Source organism: Bombina bombina, chromosome 4 (assembly GCF_027579735.1).
Source record: "Bombina bombina isolate aBomBom1 chromosome 4, aBomBom1.pri, whole genome shotgun sequence".
Lineage (NCBI taxonomy): Eukaryota > Metazoa > Chordata > Amphibia > Anura > Bombinatoridae > Bombina > Bombina bombina.
The window spans coordinates 1,118,558,283-1,118,576,989 of record NC_069502.1 but is presented as its reverse complement, the minus strand read 5'-3'; the positions used below and the strand labels follow the sequence as shown (position 1 = coordinate 1,118,576,989).

Genomic DNA, 18,707 nt, shown 5'->3' with positions numbered 1-18,707 from the left:
AGTTCTAGAATTTTTTTTTTTTTTTTTTTTTTTTTTTTAGAAAAAGTATGCAAATAAAATAATTAAATACATTTTTAAAAATGTAGTATTTTAACCAAATTAAATAAAAAAGATAAGTACATTTAAAAGTTTAATGGTCCTTTTCACATAATTTGTGATTACAAATATAAACAACTTATGAAGCACATTAGAGCATTTTTTTCTCTCTCAATAATGCACTCACTTTTCATAATTTTTTTTATTTATTTCCCCCCCCCCCCCCCCCCAGGACTTTGAAACTGCTATTCAAGAAAATATCACAATCAATGGTGTACGATGGCATGATGCTGTGGAAACTGAAAATGGTATGTAATTTCAGCTTTATAGTGTTGCCGAGAGACATCATAGATACCTTTTTTGAGAAAAACTGGTATTTCTAAATGAGCCAAAACTTAATTCCTTAAAATGAAAAAAAATATATTTTTGGGCTAATGAAAGCTATATTCTGCTATACATATATGACCTAAAATATTTGAACACCCCTACTTATTGAGTTCAGTTGTATCAGCCACACTCATTTCTAACAAGTGAAAAAAATCCAGCACATAGTCATGTAGAGAGATTGGTAGTAGAGTGGATTGTGGTGAAGTGCTCCTTGGCTTTAAATGTGGCACAGTCATAAGATGCCGCCTTTGCCACAAGTCAGTTTGTGAAATTTGTGCCCTACTTGCTCTTCCCTGGCCAACTGTAAGTGCTATTATTGTGAAGTGGAAGCGTCTAGGAGTAACAGCCTAACCACCAAGCGGTAGACCAAGCAAGCTCACAGAGCATAGCACTTAAAAATCGCCTTTCATCTGTGGCATCACTCGCTACAGAGTTCCAAATTGTCTTTGGAAGCAATGTCAGCACATGTGTGTCAGGAGCTCCATGAAATGGGTTTAAAGGGCTTGGCATTTGTACCAAAGTCTTACATATGCAATGCCAAGCATCAGATGAGTTGTTGTAAAGCACACTACCACTGGACTCATACAGTGGAAATAGTTTTCTCTGGAGTGATTCATTTCTATTTAGCAGTCTGATGGAAGCAGATACCAAGAGTACTCGGAATACATAGTGCCTACTGTAAAGTTTGGTGGAGGAGGGATAATGATCTGGGGCTGTTTTTCAGGGTTTGAGCTAGCCCCCTTTTTTTCCAGTAAATTATTATCTTAATGCTACAGTATACAAAGATATTTTAGACAGTTGGGGGTTTCCATCTTTGTGCCAATGGTTTGGAGAATGCTCTTGTCTGCTATAGAATAACTGTACACAAAGTAACGTCCATGAAGACACAGCTTGGTGTGAAGAAATTTCAGTGGCCTGCACAGAACCCTGACCTCTACACTATTATACACCTTTGGGATGAATTGGAACGACTATTGAGAGCCATACCTCTTTGTACAACATCAGTGCCTGACTTCACAAGTGCTCTTTTGGCTGGATAGGCACAAATTCCGAAAGACTTGTGGTTGTTATAGATGCAAAGGAGTGTGTGTGGGGGGACTCCATATAAATGCTAATGGTTTTGGAATGGGATGATACAGTTTGTATGAGGGTCAGGTGTACATACTTTTGGCTGTATAGTGTATTTTATGTACTATTAGGCCATAAGAAATCCATTACAAGAAATACTCTAATATAATCTTTTTTTAAACCTTTTATTATTTTTCTTAATAACTCGTTGGATGCTTTTTGATTTATTATCAAAGTTACTAACCAAACTAATATCTGCATTGAGTTTTATATGTTATCCAATACTTATATATAATTTTTTTTTTTTTTTTTTTTTTTAATATTTAAAGTAATAGTAAACTTTGTCCTTTTGTCTACACAGATCTGGAATGTTAGCAATATTGTAGATAGTTTGAATTAGTTATAATGAAGATGCGCTATATCTTACTTTTTAATGTAGATATGAAATTCAAATACCCCTTCTTCCGACCACCCACTTCAAAAGTAATATTTTTGTTAATATGTTTGTACAATCTCTTGTAAATATATATAATATAACTTTTTTTTTTTTTTTTTATTTATACAGAACCAGATATTAAAATCTTGGAAGATCAGCTTGATGAATTAATAGTGAATACCACAAAAAGGCGGAAAAAGTATCCAAGAAAGATCTTGGGGCATTTTGTCAAAATGCTGAAAATGGACAGAGAAACGCTGGTAAGTATTAATCTCAGATTACTAGACTGTCCAGCAATTCAGTAGACATTATAAAGTTAAAACCTAGTACTTTATTAAAATGTATCAATGCAAACTGATAAAGGGAGTGTAGACACGGCAGTGTGCTATATCGTTTAGAATCAAAATTAAGACATTACACACAAAATGTTATGAATAAGACTTTGTGTGTGGGACTCAGATAAATGTGCCGCCTTGTACACCAACAATCCACATTATAAGAATAACCACAATTTAGCACGGTTAATCTATATATAATGTCTTTGCATTATAATTTTTCATTTTTGCCTTTTTTGGCATTTCTAACAGGAAAATATTTCCTATTAGCAGGCTTTGATAATATGCCACTTAGAACTTACTGCAGTTAGGCAAATTTACAGGACTGTTATGCATGGCAGTCTGCAGCAATTCACACATTTTAAAAACTTTTGCAGAAGCGTCTTGCTGAATAAGATGGCTGAAAAAACTCCTTTTCCCCATAGTGTGTTTTTTTTTTTTTTTTCTTTCTTTCTACTCGTGCCCAGTATCCACTGATGTCATATCGCATGCACAGTGCTTGAATATTCCCTGGGCAATAAGGGAAGTACAGGGGAACGTTTTTAATGTACTATGAAGTGTTCCTGCTACAAGGCACTGCTATGCACTTTGCACTTTTGTATATTGTGTAATATCCAAAGGAGCTTAAGTTATTGTCATATGGATACAATTTGCTGAGCCACTTCACAGCCAGGTCATACATCAGGTTAGGGCACTCTGTGCAGTGCTCAGGAGGTATTAATGTTCAACGCTCAAAAGTTCTGGATTTCTGGGATGTCACGTGAAAACGGCTACGGAGCGCATGCGCAAAACGCAGCAAGCATGCAAAAGGATTATTTGCCAATCCATAATATAGACCAGTACTTACTAAGCAGGAATGATATCCATGCGTGGGGGAGTTTGGTGTCCATCCTATTCAGCAAGATGCTGCTGCAAAAGTTTAAAAATGCGTAAGTTGCTGTACAGACTGCCTTGCATAACACAGGGCAGTAGGAATGTCCAGCGGGAGTCAATAGGAAACTGTAAGTATGGTCTTGGTGTAGACTGTCCCTTTAAATGACTAACTGCCTAAAGGGACAGTGTACTGTACAATTTTACCCTTAATGTGTTAACAATGATTTGTTATACCGGCCACAGGGTATAAAATGTGTGATTTCTTGTTTAGGTTTATTTTTGTATATGAAATAGCTGGTATTCTTTGAAGCCACAACCCATAAGTGTGTTTAGCTTGCAGTGAAATCAGCTCTCCTTATTTTACCACTCTCTGTACATACATCCTTCTTTATATAATTACTTTCTATAAATCTAGTTTTTTTTTGTTTGTTTTTTTGCATAGTTATTAAAAATATTTCAAAGGAATCATTACATTACAACATAAACCCATTTATGTTCTGTGCAATGTTTAATGCTGCCACTGTTGGCAGAATCTAAATTGTCATATTTAAATTGCAAGAAAAGCAGACAAAGTAAATAATGAATGTGCACTGCAAAGTTGTTTCACTTAGGCACAATGAGACATTTTATGGGTAATTAGTTTATCCTTAAAGGGACGTAAACCCCAAACTTTTCTTTTATGATTCTGATAGAACATACAATTTTAAACAACTTTCCAATTTACTTCTATTATCAAAATGTCTTTGTTTTCGTGTTTTCCTTTGTTGAAAAGCAGGGCTGTAAGCCTAGGAGTGTGCACATATCTACAGCACTATATAGCAGCAGTTTTGGAACAATGTTATACATTGGCAGGAGCACTATTTCCTGTCATGTAGTGCTTCAGGCATGTGCACGCTACCTACCTAGGTATCCCTTCAACAAAGAATAACAGAAGAACAAAGCAAATTTGATAATAGTAGTAAATTGTAAACTTTTTTTTTTTTTTTTAAATTGTATTCTGTATCTGAATATTGAAATAATTTTTGGGGGGTTTAATGTCCCTTTTTAATGTGCATTTTAAGTAGAGGGCTGCAGTAAAAGGGACACTAAACTCAGAATTGAGCTTTAATGATTTATCTAGAGCACACAATGTAAAATAACTTTCCAATTCAGTTACATTATCTAAATGTGAAAAATCTTTTTATATTTACACTTTGAGTCACCAGCTCTTACTGATCATGTGCAAAAATTCACAGACTATATTTATATACGTTATTGGCTAATCGCTGTCACTTTGTGCACTGTACTGGGAGGGAAAATAGAACAAACTTTAAAATTTGTCAAATCTATTACTCCTTTGAAATTCAAACTATGTTATTGTATTTTTGTTATGCATTTACTGATAACGTTGTTCTGTGTATTTAGCGGTCCTTTAAGGAGTGTCCTTGTTTGCCCAGATGTCTGTTTTTAGTAGGGACTGACATAGAACTAATACTACATAGTTGTCTCTGTCTCACCATTTCTTTCATCATTCTCTGCATTTTCTTAACTGACATATTTGTTTATTTTTAGGGGCAACACAAACCTGTTGTAAAACCACAGTTACTAAAACTCCAACCAGAACATGGTAAGCACAGCAGGTCTATAATCTCCTGACTTGCTTGGAAGTTCCATATATGGTCATAATAATACAATCTTATACCATTCCCCTTGTGAAGAGTGAGGTGTCTTGCTAGGATTTTGTAAGGAGAAATTGTTAGATAAATATAGTTGCTTCCTAGATAAAAGCAAAGGAAAACTGTAATTGTTTTTCTTTCATGATTCAGATAGAGAACCATTTTAAACAACATTCCAACTTACCTAAAGGGACACTGAACCCCATTTTTTTTTTCTTTCGTGATTCAGATAGAGCATGAAATTTTAATCAACTTTCTAATTTACTCCTATTATCAAATTTTCTTCATTCTCGTGGTATCTTTATTTGAAATGCAAGAAAGTTTAGATGCTGGCCCATTTTTTTGGTGAACAACCTGGGTTGTTCTTGCTGATTGGTGGATAAATTCATCCACCAATAAAAAAAAAAAAAGGTGCTGTCCAGAGTACTAAACCCCCCCAAAAAAGCTTAGATGCGTTTTTCAAATAAAGATAGCTAGAGAACGAAGAAAAAATAGGAGTAAATTAGATAGGGCAGCACGAAACCTAAATATGCCCCTGCTCTAATCCCTTGCTCTTCCTAATGTCCCATAGTTCAGACCTGGGGTGAAATCAGGCGATCCTATAATAGGTAAGTATTTAGACAACTTAGGGTTTATTTTAGTTCTCTGCAAACATTTTGCTAAGCAATAACCACATTGTCAATAACCTTAATATTCCGGACCTTTAATAGAAACCTAGAATTTGACGGCAGATAAGAACCAAAAAGGCCCATCAAGTCTACCCATATTACTTGTTACTTTTTCCTTAGGATAGCCTTTTGCATGTCCCAGGCATTTTTAAATTCCTTTACAGTCTTTGTGTTTACCACCTCAAATGGAAGATTATTCCATGAATCCACCACCCTTTCTGTAAAAAAAAAAATGCTTCCTCAAATTTCTCCTGAATCTACTACCCTCTAACTTTAGATTGTGATCCCTTGTTTTGGCATTTGTTTTTTTTGTGAAAAATGCTTTCAGCTTCTATTTTATTAAGTCCCTTCATATATTTGAAGGTTTCTATCATGTCACCTCTTTCCCTTCTATCCTCTAAACTATACTTATTTAGATCATAGAGTCTTTCTTTGTACGTTTTATATTTTAGACCATGTACCATTTTAGTAGCCCTCCTTTGGACAGCTTCTAGTTTATTCATATCTTTCTGAAGATATGGTCTCCAGAACTGTAAACAATATTCCATATTTGGTCTAACTAATGATCTGTAAAGTGGCATAAGAACCTTGCTGCACTGCGGCATTGTGTACCAAATTTTAAATCATCTGAAATAATAATTCCCAAATCCCTTTCTTCTTTAATTACAGTCAGTAATGTATCATTGAGACTATAATTGGCCTTTGGGTTTTTGGATCCTATATGCATAATTTTGCTCTGTTATATTAAATTTCAGATCCCATTTATTTGACCAGTTCATTTGATCAACTCCTCCTGGAACATCTACCCTGTTACATATTTTTGTTTCATCAGCAAACAAGCAAACCTTCCCCTTAAGCCCTCTTCCAATATCACTTATGAACATGTTAAACAAAACAGGCCCAAGAACTGACCCTTGGCAACACTGTCTAAACATTTTCAGCCTTTATATATTGCTCAAGTAAAAAAAAAAAACTAATGAATTAACAGCAAATGGCTATTAACGGTCTAGCAAATTAGAGTGTTCGTTTAGCAGTGATCGAGTGTGTGTAACATATCTGGCAGTTTGTACAATACGGCGCATACGCAGACAGGGTATGTTGCATGATAAATTAATCACCACCGAGCTGCATCTATCGAATGACCATTGCACATAAATGTATCAGTTCCCCAGCGGGCAGCATAGAAGTCAGCATGTGGGATACTACTGTTCCTGAAATTCACATTACTGTGCCTTGTACTCCATTCATTTTTGACAAGCAGTAGCGTGCGGCACGAACTACTGGAAAAATTAAACTGCGCTATTGGGCCATGAGACAATTTTATGTTACATTTTAAAACGTAATCACTGCATTACACAAGTCACTTCGCTGTACCTACCCTAGTAATGACTGCAATGAAGCATTATTATTTACCATTATCCTGCTGGTGATATAGCTTTGGCATTCAGAAATACCTCGTCTAGCTCCCAGCCAATCAGTGGCGTTGCTTTTCAATTTATCCAGGCCCGCCTCTGTTGTACTGGAGCTCAGTTACTATCGCATTACGTTGTCTGCAGAGTTAACAAGGTGTTTAAACATATGTCTTGGGCTGCAGTCTCTATTATTACGGTAATAATAAAATTACACTGCAGCCCAAGACATATACGTTTCAACACCTTCTTAGCTCTCGGTCTGTGACTCACTGATCGGCTCCTATGCACTGCTAGCAGCAGTGCTAAAAGTGGGGAAAATCCACCTGCCCGGAACTGCATGTCCTGGGCGTTGGGCGAAATAAATTGCGCATCCCTGAACAATGGTGGAAGCGGACACCCTTGCCCAAGTACCTTTTGTTAGGGTTATTCTAGGCGAAAGTTCCCCGTTGACTAGAAGAAACGAATGGGGGACATTGTAAATCAACTTAATAAAATAAAGAAAATTACCTATAAGACCAAATTGGGATAGTGTATAGAATAAATGGTCCCATACTATTGCAGCAAAAGCTTTTTCAGCATCTAAGGTTAACAGTGCAAGGTCTAAACTAAGTGTTTTATCATCCTTTTTAACTTTGTTCCAATAGCAGTCTAATACCAATAGAATCTTTCGTATGTTTTTAGTAGGGTTTCTCCCAGGCATAAATCCTGTCTGATCTATGTGTATTAAATTGATATAGTTCTTCAATCTGTCGGCTACTATGGAGGTGAGTAGTTTATAATAATTATTTAGCAGTGATATTGGCCTATAGGCGCTAGGGTTTTTCGGATCTTTGTCCTTCTTAGGAATAAGCGTAACTATAAACAGAAAAAAGAGGAGATTCTAATTTAATATAATATTTGTTAAAAAGATCTTTTAAGGTGTTACTGATTTAATTTCTCAAAATTCTGTAAAATTCCGCTGGGATTTGGTCTGGGCCTGGAGCTTTATTCATTTTAACTGTCTATTGCTTTCAAAATTTATTCTAACGTAATTGGTTGGTTTAGTTCTGCAAGATCTTCTACAGAGATTTTAGGGAGCTATACTTTATTCCAGCGTTTTTCAACCAGTGTGCCGTGGCAGATCCTCAGGTGTGCCACGGCAGACTGACAACAGTGTGACATATTTTTTAAACTTTGCTTGTTTTTTACTCCCAGTGCAGGGGTAGTTTGTAGGAGGCATGGCATAACAGCACAATACATACAGTATGTGTGTGTTTGTGTGTATGTATATATATATATATATGTTGTATTAGGCTACAATGTGTGATTTTTTTTTAAAATTTTGGATTGGTGGTGTGCCACAGGATTTTTTAATGTAAAAAAAGTGTGTCACGGCAAAAAAAAGGTTAAAAATCACTGCTTTATTCTAAAAGGTCTCCTTAGCACTTTTATTGTAGCTGCCTGCCATATATATCTCCTGAATGTATTCATACATTACCCTCCTGATCTCACTAGAGGTTGTATATCTTGTATCCTCTTTTTTAATACTCAAAATATTCTAGTTTTTTCCAGCCTTAAGTAATTTTGAAAGATATTTGGCTGACCTCCCATGGCAACTAGAAAAAAAGGCTTGGGTTCTTTTTGATTTTAAGAACATATCTCTCTGCTCTAGCTCTTTTATATCTACCCCATGTACTTTTATTTGGTTTATTAATATGTAGTTAAAAGTTATTTTTCAATTGATTTTCCAGTTGAATATCTCTGGCCATGACTTTCCTTTTCCGTCTAATTAAATAGGCCTTTATTTCACCACGTAAAACTGCTTTAGCAACTTCCTAGAAAATTTCAATCTTATGATAGTAATTTTTATTGTGTATATAGTATTCTTTCCACTTTTGTGCTAAAAAAAAATGTTAAAATCAATATCATGTAAGAGATATTTAGGGAAATAAGTTATTAAGCCTGTCAGGTGGTTGTCTAACTCCACCTACAGATAAGCCTATAATTGCATGGTCGGAAATCATTATGTCCTGGATCGTTGAGTTCAGGTCTAAGGATAGCATAGAGTAGTTTATTAAAAAAAGGTCTATACGAGACATTTCCTTATGAGTCTTGGACTCGCATGTAAATGTCCTTAAATCTGGATTTTTAATCCGCCAAATATCCTTCATATTTTTAGTTTATTACGAAAGGCCCCAAAAACTATTTCTTCTGCTTTTCTGCCGATGTTTTTTTTTGTTTATATATGGAAAAAGTTTAATATATAATTTTTCCCAAAAATCTGGAAACCAATGTTATTCCCTTACACTATTATTCAACGACAATTGATCTGCCCTCCTGGTCCTTTTCCTGTGTTTAAATTTTGTACAGAAAATTTTTAGAAAATAGTGCCACACCTCTCGTACGTTTTGGGCCTGGTGCCGCCACTATCTCCTACCCATTTACATTTCAATTTCCTCGTAATTCAGGTGTGTCTCCTGTAAAAGAGCAATATCTGGGTTAGCTTTTCTCAACTGTTTTTAATACTATACTCCTTTTTGTTGGTGAGGTTATTTCTCCTACATTCCAAGATACTATGTTTATCGTATCCTTGTTATATAGGAAATCTTAAAATGTCCTAGACTGGATGGGTGAAAATAGGGAGAAGGGGAGAGAGGCGGAGGGATAGCTTAAACAAGGAAACCATTCTGTGGCTGTTATATATTCATCACATATCGTATCCAATATCCTTGTCTAATACACCATCATACCTTAATACCTTAAAAACTATTAGTACAATTTCACTGTATATCTTACAACTAGCCATTAGATCAGTGATGGAGATCTCCTTTTTAGATTATCAAACTAAAGAGTACTGATAATATTTGACTTGTGTAGATTTCAAAGTAATGTTTTCATCTTTAACACAGATATTTAAACCATTATTTTTGCATGGTATATAAGTCTAGCCTGTATACCCTGCTGAATCAGGGCAGTGCAATAAGGGGACATCTCTTTATGCTTTCTCCACAGAAAGTCTTGAAATAAAATAATTCTATCTTGGCCAACCATGACAGGTTTTTTTTTTTGTCTAAATTGTCGCATGATAATTACCTTGTCTTGAAAGTTTAGATATTTAACCATGATTGGTCTAGGTCTATGTGTACCTTTGATGCTATTTTTAGGTTGGTCCATTCTATGTGCTCCTTCTACTAAAAAAGATGTATCAGATACTTGTAAGCCTAAAAGTTGTGGTTATTCCTTAGCGGCAAATTTAGTTAAATCCTAAGGTAGATAGGATTCTGGGAGACCAATTATTTTAACATTGTTTCTGCGGGAACGATCCTGCAGCTCCTCTATCTTTACTTGTAAGTTCTTAATTATATCACCCTGATTTTTAATTGTTTTCCTGTATACCCATGTGATCTTCTAAATCTGACACTCGTGCTCGTCTAACCTCATCTGTCAGACCTGCAAGCTAAATTGTGGCATGATTAACTCTGAAAATTGATTTATCAGTGTTTGGGGTTCTTGAGTAACAGGGTTTAACCCTTGTAGATCTATACTTTGTTCTAAGTCAACATTTTTGTTATGCTTATCACGCTGCTTGACTGGCAGTGCTGGTGATTTTGTTCTTGTTTGTGTAACAAATCTTTCCATAAATAGTAAATTGTGTGTGTGAAAAAGCAGAAAAGGTGAGAACCTGTGAAATATTACAACCAATTAGATATAGGATAGAACTCTTAGGGATGCACCGAAATTTCGCCAGCCGAAAATGGGCCTATCCCATTTGGGCCGAAAGAGGGGCTAACCGGCTGAAAATTGCATGCTCTATATGGCCCACACCTACCATTGCTGGCCGCCACTTACTGCATCCACCCGCACCTAAAATTAAGGCCGGTGCAGCTAGAGGCCGCCTAGGCCATTTGGTTAGCAACTAAATTTCCCACAATGCCACTCATGCATGAAGTCACTGCAGCACAGCCTCCTCCCTCCTTTCCTAGCTAGATCGGTTCTTTCTGCAGAATCTGCACTTCCTGTTCTGAAAGGCTCCGGTGTACTGTCGGTTTAGTGCTGTGGAAGAAGAGTTGCTCCGGTTCAGCAGTTCAGCTCCGTGAGAGACAACAGAGATTTGGTTTACAGCTGTGTAGTGTGGGGCGGTAGAGGGGGGTTGCTCTGTGTTAGTCAAGTCAAGAATACTTTATTAGCATGACATTATTACATGTGTTGCCAAAGTAATATGTTACAATAAAACAGATCAATAACAATTAATAAAGTAGGAGTATAGTGGGTAAATATGGTAACAGTTCATTTAATCTTATTGGGGGTTCTGGTCATGTGACAGTCTGTTACATATTTTGCTACTATCCTTGTAGCTTTTGTTTTTCTCTCCTAAGAGTACACATAGTCTTTCTTGTTCAGACATCTGTGGGAAGTCTGTTATTTCTCTTGTTAAGTGTAGTCAGTCCACGGGTCATCCATTACTTATGGAATATATCTCTTCCTAACAGGAAGCTGCAAGAGGATCACCCAGCAGAGCTGCTACATAGCTCCTCCCCTCACATGTCATATTCAGTCATTCTCTTGCAGCCTAACTAGATAGGTCGCTGTGAGAGGTCTGTGGTGTTTTTTAACTTAGTTTATTTCTACAATCAAAAGTTTGTTATTTTAAATGGCACCGGAGTGTGCTGTTTATTCTCAGGCAGCATTAGAAGAAGAATCTGCCTGCGTTTTTCTATGATCTTAGCAGACGTAACTAAGATCCACTGGCTGTTCTCATCTGAGGAGTGAGGTAACTTCAGAGAAGGGGAATAGCATGCAGGGCCCCCCTGCAAATGAGGTATGTGCAGTAATTATTTTTCTGAGGAATGGAATTGACTGAGAAAATACTGCAGATACCAATGTAAAGTAAGTTCAGCCTTAAATGCAGTGATAGCGACTGGTATTAGGCTGATGAGTGTGTGTACACTGAATGTATTTTTCTAAGGAATGGAATTGATTCTGAAAATACTGTTAATACTGAAATAATGTATGAGCCTTAACTGCAGTAAAAGCGACTGGTAGCAGGCTTATTAATAACAATTCATAACTTTTCAAATGTATGTTTAAAACGTTTACTGGCATGTTAATCGTTTTTTGTGAGGTACTTGGTGATAAAACTTATTGGGGCATGATTTTTACCACATGGCCATCTTTGTTTTCTGCATAGAAACAGTTTTCTGAGCTTCCCCACTGTTGTAATATGAGTGGGAGGGGCCTATTTTAGCGCTTTTTTGCGCAGTAAAAATTCAGTCACAATGTCTACTTCATCCTCCATGATCCAGATCGTCTCTAGAGAGCTCAGGGGTCTTCAAAATTCATTTTGAGGGAGGTAATCAGTCACAGCAGACCTGTGACAGTGTGTTTTGACTGTGAGAAAAACGTTAATTATTAAATTGTTAATCCGTTTTTGGGTATTAAGGGGTTAATCATCCATTTGCTGGTGGGTGCAATCCTTTGCTAGCTTAATACATTTACTGTGAAAAATTGGTTGCTATAACTATTTTGGTTCATTGTTATTTCAACTGTGACAGCTTTTTGTGCTTCTTAAAGGCACAGTAGCGTTTTTTTATATTGCTTATAAATTTATTTAGAAAAGTATTTCCAAGCTTGCTAGTCTCATTGCTAGTCTGTTTAAACATGTCTGACACAGAGGAATCTCTTTGTTCACTATGTTTAAAGGCCAATGTGGAGCCCAATAGAAATTTATATACTAATTGCATTGATGCTACTTTAAATAAAAGTCAATCTTTACATGTAAAGAAATTATCACCAGACAACGAGGGGGAAGTTATGCCGACTAACTCTCCTCACGTGTCAGTACCTTCGCCTCCCGCTCAGGAGGTGCGGGATTTTGTGGCGCCAAGTACATCAGGGAGGCCCTTACAAATCACTTTGCAAGACATGGCTACTGTTATGACAGAAGTATTATCTAAATTGCCAGAATTAAGAGGCAAGCACGATAGCTCTGGGTTAAGGACAGAGCGCGCGGATGAGCTGAGAGCCATGTCAGATACTGCGTCACAGTTTGCAGAACGTGAAGACGGAGAGCTTCATTCTGTGGGTGACGGATCTGATCCAGGGAGACTGGATTCAGAGATTTCTAATTTTAAATTTAAGCTTGAGAACCTTCGCATATTGCTAGGGGAGGTATTAGCGGCTCTGAATGATTGTAACACGGTTGCAATTCCAGAAAAATTATGTAGGTTGGATAGATACTATGCGGTACCGGTGTGTACTGACGTGTTTCCTATACCTAAAAGGCTTACAGAGATTATTAGCAAGGAGTGGGATAGACCTGGTGTGCCCTTTTCCCCTCCTCCCATATTTAGGAAAATGTTTCCTATAGAATCCACCACACGAGACTTATGGCAGACGGTCCCTAAGGTGGAGGGAGCAGTTTCTACTTTAGCTAAGCGTACCACTATCCTGGTGGAGGATAGTTGTGCCTTTTCAAATCCAATGGATAAGAAATTAGAGGGTTACCTTAAGAAAATGTTTGTTCAACAAGGTTTTATTTTACAGCCCCTTGCATGCATTGCGCCTGTCACTGCTGCGGCGGCATTCTGGTTTGAGTCTCTGGAAGAGGCCATTCGCACAGCTCCATTGGATGAAATTATGAACAAGCTTAAAGCACTTAAGCTAGCTAACGCATTTGTTTCTGATGCCGTCGTACATTTAACCAAACTTACGGCTAAGAACTCCGGATTCCCATCCAAGCGCGCAGAGCGCTATGGCTTAAATCCTGGTCAGCTGACGTGACTTCTAAATCTAAATTGCTTAATATTCCTTTCAAAGGGCAGACCTTATTCGGGCCCGGCTTGAAAGAAATTATAGCTGACATTACGGGAGGTAAGGGCCATGCTCTACCTCAGGACAGGGCCAAATCAAAGGCCAAACAGTCTAATTTTCGTGCCTTTCGTAACTTCAAGGCTGGAGCAGCATCAACTTCCTCCGCTCCAAAACAGGAAGGAGCTGTTGCTCGTTACAGGCAGGGCTGGAAAGTTAACCAGTCCTGGAACAAGGGCAAGCAGGCCAAGAAACCTGCTGCTGCCCCCAAGACAGCATGAAGAGAGGGCCCCCTATCCGGAAACGGATCTAGTGGGGGCAGACTTTCTCTCTTCGCCCAGACTTGGGCAAGAGATGTCCAGGATCCCTGGGCGTTGGAGATCATATCTCAGGGATATCTCCTGGACTTCAAAACTTCTCCACGAGGGAGATTTCATCTTTCAAGGTTATCAGCAAACCAAATAAAGAAAGAGGCGTTTCTACGCTGTGTACAAGACCTTTTACTAATGGGGGTGATCCACCCAGTTCCGCGGACGGAACACGGGCAGGGATTCTATTCAAATCTATTTGTGGTTCCCAAGAAAGAGGGAACCTTCAGACCAATCTTGGACTTAAAAATCCTAAACAAATTTCTAAGAGTTCCATCATTCAAAATGGAAACTATTCGAACCATCCTTCCCATGATCCAAGAGGGTCAGTACATGACCACAGTGGATTTAAAGGATGCCTACCTTCACATACCGATTCACAAGGATCATTATCGGTACCTAAGATTTGCTTTCCTAGACAGGCATTACCAGTTTGTAGCTCTTCCCTTCGGATTAGCTACGGCTCCAAGAATCTTTACAAAAGTTCTGGGCTCACTTCTGGCGGTACTAAGACCGCGAGGCATAGTGGTGACTCCGTACCTAGACGACATTCTGATACAAGCGTCAAGTTTTCAAACTGCCAAGTCTCATACAGAGATAGTTCTGGCATTTCTGAGGTCGCATGCGTGGAAGGTGAACGTGGAAAAGAGTTCTCTATTACCACTTACAAGAGTTCCCTTTCTAGGGACTCTTATAGATTCTGTAGAGATGAAAATTTACCTGACAGAGGCCAGGTTATCAAAACTTCTAAATGCTTGCCGTGTCCTTCATTCCATTCCACACCCGTCAGTAGCTCGGTGCATGGAAGTAATCGGCTTAATGGTAGCGGCAATGGACATAGTACCATTTGCGCGCCTGCATCTCAGACCGCTGCAATTGTGCATGCTAAGTCAGTGGAACGGGGATTACTCAGATTTGTCCCCCCTACTAAGTCTGGATCAAGAGACCAGAGATTCTCTTCTATGGTGGCTCTCTCGGCCACATCTGTCCAAGGGGATGACCTTTCGCAGGCCAGATTGGAAGATTGTAACGACAGACGCCAGCCTTCTAGGCTGGGGCGCAGTCTGGAACTCCCTGAAAGCTCAGGGATTATGGACTCAGGAGGAGAAACTCCACCCAATAAATATTCTGGAATTAAGAGCAATATTCAATGCTCTCCTAGCTTGGCCTCAGTTAGCAACTCTGAGGTTCATCAGATTTCAGTCGGACAACATCACGACTGTGGCTTACATCAACCATCAAGGGGGAACCAGAAGTTCCCTAGCGATGTTGGAAGTCTCAAAGATAATTCGCTGGGCAGAGTCTCACTCTTGCCACCTGTCAGCGATTTTACATCCCAGGCGTAGAGAACTGGGAGGCGGATTTTCTAAGTCGCCAGACTTTTCATCCGGGGGAGTGGGAACTTCATCCGGAGGTCTTTGCTCAACTGATTCTTCGTTGGGGCAAACCAGATCTGGATCTCATGGCGTCTCGCCAGAACGCCAAGCTTCCTTGTTACGGATCCAGGTCCAGGGACCCGGGAGCGGTGCTGATAGATGCTCTGACAGCCCCTTGGGTCTTCAACATGGCTTATGTGTTTCCACCATTCCCGATGCTTCCTCGTTTGATTGCCAAGATCAAACAGGAGAGAGCTTCAGTGATTTTGATAGCGCCTGCGTGGCCACGCAGGACCTGGTATGCAGACCTAGTGGACATGTCGTCCTGTCCACCGTGGTCTCTACCTCTGAGACAGGACCTTCTAATTCAGGGTCCTTTCAACCATCCAAATCTAATTTCTCTGAGGCTGACTGCCTGGAAATTGAACGCTTGATTCTATCAAAGCGTGGCTTCTCGGAGTCGGTTATTGATACCTTAATACAGGCTAGGAAGCCTGTTACCAGAAAAATTTACCATAAGATATGGCGTAAATATTTATATTGGTGCGAATCCAAGAGTTACTCATGGAGTAAGGTTAGGATTCCTAGGATATTGTCCTTTCTACAAGAGGGTTTAGAAAAGGGCTTATCTGCTAGTTTGTTAAAGGGACAGATTTCTGCCTATTCTTCTACACAAACGTTTGGCTGAAGTTCCAGACGTTCAGGCTTTTTGTCAGGCTTTAACTAGGATTAAGCCTGTGTTTAAGACTGTTGCTCCGCCGTGGAGCTTAATCTTAGTTCTTAATGTTCTTCAAGGCGTTCCATTTGAACCCCTTCATTCCATTGCTATCAAGCTGTTATCCTGGAAGGTTTTGTTTTTGATGGCTATTTCCTCGGCTCGAAGAGTCTCTGAGTTATCTGCCTTACATTGTGATTCTCCTTATCTGATTTTTCATTCAGACAAGGTAGTTCTGCGTACTAAACCTGGGTTCTTACCTAAGGTAGTTACTAACAGGAATATCAATCAAGAGATTGTTGTTCCATCACTGTGTCCTAACCCTTCTTCAAAGAAGGAACCACTTTTGCATAATTTGGACGTTGTCCGTGCCCTGAAGTTCTATTTGCAGGCAACTAAAGATTTTCGTCAAACTTCTTCCCTGTTTGTCGTTTACTCTGGACAGAGAAGAGGTCAAAAGGCTTCGGCTACCTCTCTCTCTTTTTGGCTTCGTAGCATAATACGTTTAGCCTATGAGACTGCTGGACAGCAGCCTCCTGAAAGGATTACAGCTCATTCTACTAGAGCTGTGGCTTCCACCTGGGCCTTTAAAAATGAGGCCTCTGTTGAACAGATTTGCAAGGCTGCAACTTGGTCTTCGCTTCACACCTTTTCAAAATTTTACAAATTTGACACTTTTGCTTCTTCGGAGGCTATTTTTGAGGAGAAAGGTACTTCAGGCAGTGGTTCCTTCTGTTTAATGTTCCTGCCTTGTCCCTCCCTTCATCCGTGTACTTTAGCTTTGGTATTGGTATTCCATAAGTAATGGATGACCCGTGGACTGACTACACTTAACAAGAGAAAACATAATTTATGCTTACCTGATAAATTTATTTCTCTTGTAGTGTAGTCAGTCCACGGCCCGCCCTGTCTTTAAGGCAGACCTAAATTTTAATTAAACTCCAGTCACCACTGCACCCTATGGTTTCTCCTTTCTCGTCTGCTTTGGTCGAATGACTGAATATGACATGTGAGGGGAGGAGCTATGTAGCAGCTCTGCTGGGTGATCCTCTTTCAGCTTCCTGTTAGGAAGAGATATATTCCATAAGTAATGGATGATCCGTGGACTGACTACACTACAAGAGAAATAAATTTATCAGGTAAGCATAAATTATGTTTTCTTTCATTATTTTTGAGAAGTATTTATCCCTTAAGAGTTTGTATCTTGTACAGTACAAGAGGAAGTGCGCTTCAGTCTCTGTCCCCACTGTCACACTGTGCACATTGTCTGGCTGCCCTGGGTCTCCATTTTGACTGATATCTGCCAGTCTCTATTTCCAGCTGGTGGTCAGAGATTCTGTATTTAGTGAGTAATAAGTATCTGTTGGTGCTAGTTTGTACTCTTTGTAGAGACCTGTAACACTCCAGCTTGTTCTGTTGCCCTATCTGTTCCTCCAAGTGCCCAGTGTACGTCTCCATCAGAGCTGTTTGTAAGGTGTTTGGTGACACTCTCATGGGCTGTGCGTTTGCTGATGTGGTTTTGCAGGTCTGATGTATATTCTCTAAATGCTTTTGATGCTGGGTCACAGAGTGCTTGGTGGTAAAGTGTACTTGTATCACTATTTGTGGGTTGACACCAGAATTTGTACACCCTTTTTTTGCATTGGTAGCAGCAATGGGAATCTTCCCAGCTCTGCTCTGCACCCATTGTTAGGGGTGCTTCTGTGTACCCTCAGTGCATATTTACAGAATTGGAGATGTGCAATTTCTGTGAGTTTTGTCCCATTCTCGGTAGTTCTGAGTCAGTGTTGGGCCCCAGTGTTAGGCTGCTGTAAATCAAACCTCCATTGTCTCTAACGGAGCTGAACTGCTGAACCGGAGCAACTCTTCCTCCACAAAATGCTGAATGATAATTGCAGTAATAGACAAAGCTTCTACGTTTTTAAATCCCTAGTAAACAGTTATGTAAACAGGGCTTGACTTAGTGTATGGAATAGATTTTGTTATGGAGAAATGCAGCAGAATATAAAACTCTTTCCAACTTCATAACGCCCATTAATACTTTATTATTTATAACCAGCCTACATACTGTTTAATGGAGTGTAGCAAAGAATAAATATACAGTGATTTATTTTTCTTTGAACAAACACTGGCTAAAAACAAGGGGCATAGGGTTAGACTGAACTTAAATATTAAAATAAAAAACACCCTAAGGTAAACTGAACAAAGTGTTAAATAAATTCCTGGAACATTTTATAGAGAGAAATGAAAGGTATATTTTAATTGTAAAATGGCACAAGCACTCCAAAAGGAGCTGGTGATTACTCAGTCATACAAAAGAACAAAAAGTATTGGCACTGTGAATGTATTAAAGGCCACTGTAAGTAAATATTTTCTATGCCTGTTACTAACTAACTACCCCAAATATGCTTTTTATCAATAGCATTTCATTAACATATCTCTACCGTATATCAGAAATCTTGTCTGCAAATGTAATTGTTTTCCAAACCCACTCCGTGGGTATCCTTTGCTCTGTACCAATCCGTTTACAATACCTAGGTTTCAAAATGGCGCTTTAAACACAAAGTTATTGGTTTAAGTATTTTGAACACA

The 18,707-nt window shown here is 38.7% G+C and overlaps 1 protein-coding gene across 1 annotated transcript in view; it reads left to right on the top strand.

Annotated features, from left to right (window-relative positions):
* The window catches only part of NSL1 (NSL1 component of MIS12 kinetochore complex), a 41,979-nt gene that overhangs the window by 7,552 nt on the left and 15,720 nt on the right, over positions 1 to 18,707 (top strand). Inside the window, exons 2-4 of the mRNA XM_053712456.1 lie at positions 269 to 344; positions 2,057 to 2,187; positions 4,687 to 4,741. Coding sequence (XP_053568431.1) covers positions 269 to 344; positions 2,057 to 2,187; positions 4,687 to 4,741 — 262 coding nt within the window. The remainder of the gene's footprint in view (positions 1 to 268; positions 345 to 2,056; positions 2,188 to 4,686; positions 4,742 to 18,707) is intronic.